The sequence below is a fragment of the Serinus canaria genome, chromosome Z (genome assembly GCF_022539315.1).
Source record: "Serinus canaria isolate serCan28SL12 chromosome Z, serCan2020, whole genome shotgun sequence".
Lineage (NCBI taxonomy): Eukaryota > Metazoa > Chordata > Aves > Passeriformes > Fringillidae > Serinus > Serinus canaria.
This window is the reverse complement of record NC_066343.1, coordinates 17,172,532-17,181,038: the sequence shown is the minus strand read 5'-3', so window position 1 is coordinate 17,181,038 and position 8,507 is coordinate 17,172,532. Positions and strand designations below refer to the sequence as shown.

The 8,507-nt window shown below is 39.6% G+C and overlaps 1 protein-coding gene across 1 annotated transcript in view; it reads right to left on the bottom strand.

The window, feature by feature from the left end:
• Positions 1 to 620: 620 nt before the first annotated feature.
• The window catches only part of EFNA5 (ephrin A5), a 207,236-nt gene continuing 199,349 nt past the window's right edge, over positions 621 to 8,507 (bottom strand). Inside the window, exon 5 of the mRNA XM_050986511.1 lies at positions 621 to 4,798. Within this exon, the coding sequence (XP_050842468.1) occupies positions 4,677 to 4,798 (122 nt within the window). The 3' untranslated portion in view covers positions 621 to 4,676. The remainder of the gene's footprint in view (positions 4,799 to 8,507) is intronic.

The window sequence follows — 8,507 nt, the reverse complement described above, 5'->3', positions numbered from 1 at the left end:
AAAGAAAGATATGGCTAATATTTCAAAACCACTTCTCAGACCTCTTTTCCTGTCTGAGAGACATCCTGGAAAGAGGGGGACTGCACGTGGCCTATTTTCACAACTCTGGGGCTGGCTCTACTCTTCAAGAAGTAAGAGTTGCACCTTACAACCACTTGCTACCCAGGGGAGGAAGATCACTTGCAAGGCCCCAAGCAAGGCAAAGTGATGATGAAATGCACCAGCACTTGGCTGATACAGCTCCTTACCCTCTTAAGTATTTGGAAGAGCTTTAAACACATTAAAAAAGGTGAAGAGCAGAGATCTGCCAGGGCATTGATAGTTACAGCTCTAGGTACTCAGTTGTAGTGCCTTTAATGTGGATTTTTCACCCGTTCCCATTCATACTCCTCTCAATTCCTGTCCTGTCCCTGGAAACATTCAAAGTCAGTTTGGATGGGGCTCTGCGGAACCTGATCTAGTGGAAGATATCCCTGCTCACTGCAAGGGCATTGGACTAGAAGACCTTTGAAGGTCCCTTCTAACCCCAACCATTCTATGATTCTGGGTAAGGTAGGTACAAACAGCCCACAAAATGAAAATGCAGTTAATTAAACAAAAAGGTAGTCTAAAGGAACCAATTAAAATGATGAAAATCTTTAATTTTATTTAAGTATAATTGTACGGACACGTGTATATACAAATACAGATCTTATGGGGCAGGGCGTTTGGGTGTTTTGTTTTTTTTTTTAACATTTTCTTTTAAGTTTATATAATGTAAGCATTTCAAAAACAGCACTCAATGAATAAGTGCAAAGAAACTGCAAAGCAGGGCAGTACAAGCACAGGACCACACTGAGCTGGACTTTCATACCCAGATGCATACACAATGAGTGTCTTCAATGGGGTGTCAAGAGTAAGCATGGTAAGCGGATTTCGCAGACTCATGGGTAACCTCCAACATGCCAGCATCTATTAAACTGTACAGACAATGGCAGCAAGCCTATTGTAGGGAGATTTGTCTCACATCTGAGAAGCTCGAGGGCGAATGCATGGGAAAAACTCAGTGATGCCAGACCAGAAACAGATCTGCCCATTCACAGCTCCAAATTAAAAAAGGAGGAGGGTGGGAGAGGAGGCAGGGCAGGAAGAGGGAAGAGAAGTGTGGAGGGTTGTACATTAAAACTGGTGATTACAAAATCCAAGTGTAATGAAAAGAGGGGAAGAGTTAATACTCTAAACCTCTGAAAGTGGCTGAACCATTGCACTCATAAGGCAATGAATTAAGTTCAGTTTTGAGGGCTAGGGGTGGGAATCAACAGGTACAAATACAACCATTTTCCTTCCATAATTATAGAGGAAAGGAAACAATCTACTCAACTACTCTCAGTACTTCCCAAATTTGTTTCTATTTCTTTTGGAACCAAGTACATACATATATCGCACATGACACTGGCAAGATCCCTTCTGGAAAAAACTATTCATGGGAACAAATCCAGAAGGAAGAGGAGGAAAAAAAAAAACAAATTAAAAAGAAAGAAACAAACAAAATAACAGAAAAGCTGTTATATCCCCAAAGCCTTTTTAGAAACAAACATGATACAAAAGAACAAAACTAACACAGAAACCACAGGGCTCCAACATAAGACCTTTAAACACCGAGGATAAAACATTGATCATCAAAAGTCATGTTGTTCCAGGTCTTGACATTGTGAAGTCTTGCAACAGATGAACGATTTTCGAAGATGAGTCCTGTATGCGGCAGTGTCATGGCCACTTGTCTCTCAGTTCTCAGCCATGATCACACTTGATGCTTCAAAGCTCTGTCTTGTAATCAACACGTGATTTTAATATCCTGAAAGTCTATTGTTCTCACTTACAAAATACATAAGAATCAAATTAATACTTTATTATCAAACACTATATACAACAGAGGTTGCTAATAATACAGAATTTAAAGAACATAGCTTTAAGTTTTACTTGTCTTTCCTTCGCCATCCAGGTAAGTACAGTACAAAACAATATTCTAAACTAACACGAAATGTTACCTTGTCTATTGAAGGATACACAGTATCCACTAAACTGACTGATCCCTATTTTCCTGCTTCACATTGCAATGCCCTTGGCAGCCAGGAGTGCAGGTCATGGGTGTAAGTAACCCACTAAGGCTGGGGAGAATCAGTACCTCAGACTTGAGCAGGGGCAGATGAAGGGTAAGGGAGCAACAAACTCCTTAATTTTCAGCAACATCTGCATTTAAAGCATCCAGAGGTTTGCAACACAACAGAAAACCCAACAACATTTGTGTACTTAGTATGACTGGGATTGCCTAATGCCATCAAGTATGAAACTGGCAGAGCCTGGAACGCTGCTTCCAGCCATGCTGGGCAGCCCAGGGATCATTGCTTGCATTGTCCCTCACGTATGCAGCAAGGCTCTGGGACAACATGAAGGGGTGAGTTTCACCATGAGTAACGTTAAGTGATAGTCCTCTGCTGTGGGTAAATGGATGTCTTCAACATCATTCAGAGACAAAGGATGACAAATGTCACCATTTCTACATCAAATTTGCCCTACTTGTGTGACTGCCTGCAATTACTGTAAATCATTTTAATATGGTTACACATCATGCAATATTATCTGTACTCTGGTTAATAATCCATTTGATAAGGTGCATTCTGATTAGGCTCACCTCATCCAAAGCTTTTTAATTCCTACCTACAGAAAGTATTAGTGTGTATATCAAGTATATACACCTTAAAGAGTGCAAAACCATAGAGCCTGTAAAGAGATGATGACTTCCCTCACTGTTTGGACTGCGTATCTTTATTCTGTGCACTCCACACTAGAATGAATTTCCTGCATTCCTCCTATAGGTTTAGGTCATGTATTCATAAACATGTATGATATCAGGCAAGCCCAGGTCATAGCTCAGCATGAATAAAACCTCCCTTTATATATCAAATTTATTTTCCCCTCTCCTGCCTCAACTTCTGGAAGGCTTTTCTTCATTTAAAAACATAAAGTTCATGAAGTGGTGTCCACTAATGTCATCACTCAATTTTGTTACAGCAGAAATTTTCTTCATAATTAATATAGAAACACCTTGTTTTGCCTGAATGTGCCCCACATTTTGTTTCACCTTTAACCTAATTACTGCAGTTTTTGTCAGAAAAGCTCTGTTTGAGTCTGGGTCTGAAATTTCATTGATTATTATGCTTAGCAGTCCAAATTTCATGGCAGCCTAGCCAAAAAATACCCCAAGGCTTGCACATCCTGGCAAATTACTTTTTAAAGTTTTGTTAGCCAAGGCTCAGATTCCTTAAACAGGGTCACTCCTAGTTCCATCAAACAAGACAGTCCCATTTCCTAATTGCATCAAGGGTTACCACTTCTCTCATGTTTAAATAGGACAAGCATATATACTCACTCTCAGCATAAAGAATATCTAAATAATGTATTTTCTATTCTAGTGGATTTTTAAAAAAATATTTTGTTAAGTCTTTGGGAGCCCATCTAGTTTATCTCCGGCTGATAAACACGTTTCCTCTACTCTTCAAACTGTGCTGGAAGGGGAAAAGATAAAAAATCAACATTGAATTAATATTCCACACTTCTTTTCTTTTCCCCCACCAAACAATGCTATTAGACAGCCCTGGATTCTTCTACATGTGATTTATTCCCATGATTGAGGAACTTACAGGAGAGACAAATCAAGAGAACACTTGAGATCCTGTGTCCCAAACATGTTTCCTCTGGACACCGATGTCCTCTTTTAGCATGTATTAACACCCAGAGCAGCATCCAAGGCTATCAGCTACTAAGTCAGCGCTGGGGAAGGTCACTTTATTCTCAAAAGTGCCTCTGCATTTCAAGAAAAAAATTTTAGCACCACGGTGATTTGTTTTAAAATAAAATAAGCCGGTGTGCATTATCCCCTTAAAACGAAATAACAGAGGCACTCACACCCCCAGTGAAGTTTCCTAAATCTGACCTTGCCTGCTGTGTGTTAACATTCCTAAGTACTAATTTTTTCCTCTCACCAAAGACAGCATTTCTACTTGTGAGCAAAAATTTTACTGTCAAAGATGTTTCAAGAGTCCCATAAGAAACATCATCTTCCCCTTTCAGAAGCCTGTTCATTTAGAAACTTCTGGAGGAAATGGTGTTATGTCTATTCCTAATATCTCCCCTCCAGTCCTGACATGGTGACACAATGCCTTGCATGACCATCTTACAGTGCTGAACGAGAAGGCATAAATATTGTATCACAGAGAAAGACTTTCCCGGGTTTTCTTTCACTTTCCTTATCCCTCACTGACTGCATCTGCCACTACACTTCCTTGTCCACATACGGATGACATAGTGAGCTAACAGAGGTGACTTCTTAAAGGAGAATGCAGAAGAAAATAAGAATCACTAGTGTCACTATTATAGTTTGGCATTTTCATTTGAAGTCCTTTTATTTATATGGAGGGGTTAAGAAAGTCACAGGGTAGGTAGGGGTGGGTGCTGAAGCTAGTTATCCCCTTCAAATTTTTGCTGAGTTCAGGCTAAAAGGGAGAAGAAAAGGGAAAAATAACAATTTGACATCTGCAAAAACAATAAAGTCCCTTTCCTGGGATGAGCAGTTAGGTGGATCTTTGATGTTCGAAGACCCTGGTATTTTCTGTGACAGGTTGCCGGAGCATACTGTGCTATAATATCAAAAGCATTGCCAGGAGGAACAACAGAGTTGCCAAAAGCCGGCTGGGTATCCTTGGTGTCTGTGCCGCATTCTCACCACGGGATGGCTCGGCTGACTCATGTACGGTATCATCTGTTCAAACAGAAAGCATACATTCCAATGAGATTTTGCATCCTTAATAAACTCTCACTGAGCCACAACTATAAGTAGATTTCAGTGCCTTTATGAAATAGGGCAATGAACTTTGTGCTGTCATTGACTTTCACAAGCGTGTAATACCTCATTATGTAACCAACTTGGGGCCAAGTCCTCCATTTCTTACTGGCAGAACTCCCATTGAAGACCAGATGAATAGAAAGTAAGTTGGATTTCAGCAGATTGAGGAATGAAAGATTCCTCTTCAGTAAAACACTGTGGTTCTAGCTTTGGATGTCTCATTAGATAGCAACATCAGTTGGGAGGCAGCTAAATAAAAACACCTGATTTTCAAAAGCGTTGCACAGGCCCACAATTAATTTTGCAGTTAGTCCCCTTATTCGGTTACAGGTTTTGGCTCCTGAATTTGAAATGACAGCCTGTAAGCCCAAGCATAGACTCCCCCTTCCATGCACAAAATTTCCACTGAAGGATGTTGCATCTAGGGGTGAGCAGGAGATGTAAGATCATTCCTTCTTTCTTGAAATAAAATTTTAAAGGCTAACACATGACAGTCACCAATTTTATAGAATATATACTCAATCTGGAAAATCTCACTACCTATCATGGTACACAAAATAGAGATTTACATATATGCTGCTAGAACTAATGAGAAAAGAACCAGCTGAGTTAGGAAAACATGCTTATGCATTAGTGGCAAAAGAAAACAAGGTAGCAAATACTAAATATATGACACATAATAAAGAAAGCCCTGTTTAGTTTTTGTAAACTTAGGATCAGCCTAAAAGCCAGAGCTTATGAAATTGAAAAGGTAGGCAAAGTCAAAATCAACTTTGGTGTTGTTATAGCAGTGGTATTTTTCTCCGCAAGGCCCTCCATATCCAAAGCTATCTAATTTAGCTATTCAAAAAGCAATCAGTCAATGGCTTGCCATAAAAAAATCAGCTGTTGTTTCTCATTACTAAATGAAAAGAAAAAGCCAAACCTTTTTAGGAAGTGTGAAGTGGCCTCAAAATGTATCTGCAAGTTTATTTTAGAACACCAAAGTTTCCAGCATAGTATCTCATCTACTTAATGAAATAAGCTCCCTATTTTATAAGAGATGTCAATATGTCTATGATGTTCCTGTCTCAGCTCTCATCTCAAAAAATTGCACTGCCAGAATTACACTGGGTGAGACTGAGCATTTCCAGCTAGGGGCACTAAGGGAAGCAGGAGTCAGGACACTGGGATCACCATGCTGTTTTCTCACGGAGCCTTCATTTTATTTGGCTTTAGCCACAGGCAAGCTCCCTCCCTTTCATATCCTTGATACCTTGCACAAAATCAGGAGAGCACTTAGCATAATTTAGGTTAATAGGCTCTTCAGCCCCAGTTCAGTTACACAGCAAGGAGCACAGTAAACTGAATTAGCAATTTATCACACGTACTTTCTCCAGCACTAATTGATGCTATAATCACATAAGGCTTATCAACAGGTTTCAGTGCTGCTTGAGGCAAAAGTATGAAAAGCAAGCACCGATAAGCCGTAAATATGTTCATGAAAGAGACATCTCTTCTTGGTGGTGTCAAACAATAGCATAAGAGGCAAAGGGCACAAACTTTCAGATGAACAGAAGAGTTTCAGTTACACCTGAAGAGAAGGACCTTCTTCTCTCTGTGGGTGCCTATGCACTGAACAGAGTGTCCAAAGAGGGTGTGGAGTCTCCCTCACCAGACATAGTCAAAAGCCATCTGGATATAACCCTTAGTACCATGCTCTAGGGAACCTGCTTGTGTACAGAGGTTGGATTAGATGGCCTCCAGTGACCCCTTCCAACTTACCCATTCTGTGATTCTATGGCACCAGTGGGAAAGTCTGGCTGGAATGGCTTAAGCTGAAGGTCCACACCATGTACAGAAAGGAGACCCTCCCAGGCATATTGGGCACAAATGAGGCCCTAGTCTTTTCCTCCAGAATTTTTCCAAAGTAATCTAAAAGTATCACTGAATGCTGGCTTCTGAAAATGCTGCTTTCAGTAATTGTCAACACCAAAAGCTGTTCCACATTTCACTTCTGAGTTACAGCCTTGTACTATGGTGACACTGCAATGACAATTAAGTACTTCACAAAAGCTTGCTTCTCAATTAAAACATATTTAAGAAGTTACAGGGAAAAAATGCCCATGTGTTGCCAGTTCTACCTCCTTTAATGTATTTAAAGTTAGCTCTTCCCAATTTAGAAACATTTACTCACTGCTGATGAACTAAAACTACAGAGGAGAATGATGTGTACAACCTTATACCTCCAGAATTGCAAATAAGTTTGAATTTTCAACACTGAATGTCAACAATTTTGGCCTAATTACATCAGTGAGTCAGCACTAAAACACAATAGGGTAGAACTAGTGTATAGCAGTAATAAATCCTCATTCTCACTGACTGCCACAACTGGAACACTGACTACTGCTGAAAAACTCAATGAAAAAGCACTAAGCTAAAAAGATTACATCTCTAAAATGAAAAATACAGAGACATTCTATGATGCCATTTTTATAAAGCTATTCTTCATGGAAGAATTAATTTCCATGTAATATTAAGGGATTCCTTTTGAGAAATCATCTGGGTTTTCTCTCAATGCTGTTACAATGTTTCTGCACTCATATGTTAGAACACAATTCATCTGCAGTTATGAAAATCACTTTACAAATATGACTTTCCTTGGAGGTGCAGAGTCACAACTGCACAGCCTTTAAGGCTTGGGGAAAAGGGCATCATTTGAAACACTGAAGACAATTGATGAAGAGGAAAAGATTCTTGAGCAAAATCCAGAAGGTCACTACTAAACACTGGAAATACCAGCAATACAGAACAAAATATTTTGACAGCCATTAATTTTTCAGATCACACAGCCTTACATCACATGTTTCAGGTACAACTTTCAGATATGCACAGCTGCAATTTTTGTTTAAGGGCTTTTTCTTTTTTAGCACTAAGGAGAAAGAGAAGGGAAAGAATAGGAATAGAGAAAATTACTTTCACCACTTGTGAAAGTGCAGTTACTATAGATTCCTCCAAATTTCTGAACAAAACCAGTGAAATTACAAGGGTTCAAAAAACACACAAATTGTGATTTTTACAAGAAAGATGACAGTGAGTAATCTGCTGAACATGACCCTCCTGCTTTCTGATTCTTGTGTCTACTGTGGAAGAAGACCGTGGCAGGCTAGGGGAGAGCACAGAAGCAGAAGATGCTCGTCAGAGACATGTAAATTAGTACACGACACAGAACACATGCAACAAGATCCACCAAGGCAGTAGCAACCCTAACAAGCCAACAACAGAGAAATGTGACAGCAGTTGGCACATCTCAGAGTGACTGATTATCTAATGGTGACTGGCCCAATTAATAACACAAATATGCATTGATATCAGGAGTGGGAATTTTGTGGTACTAAACCTTCTCATTAAAGCTATTATTTCCCCCTGGTAACACAAACAGTATTTCATCTCAGACTGCAGGATGCTCTTTGTTTGATTTTGCTTGCCTGCTTTGCCTGCTGCTTTCTAATGATTTTGTGACGATGCTAGCTAGTTATAGCCAATCAGCAGGAAGTGAGAAACACTGCTGAAACAAAAATTTACCAAGTTTATCAAAATCAGGCATGTATTACTCAGTTCACTTTTTTTGCAAGTAGTATCAGGC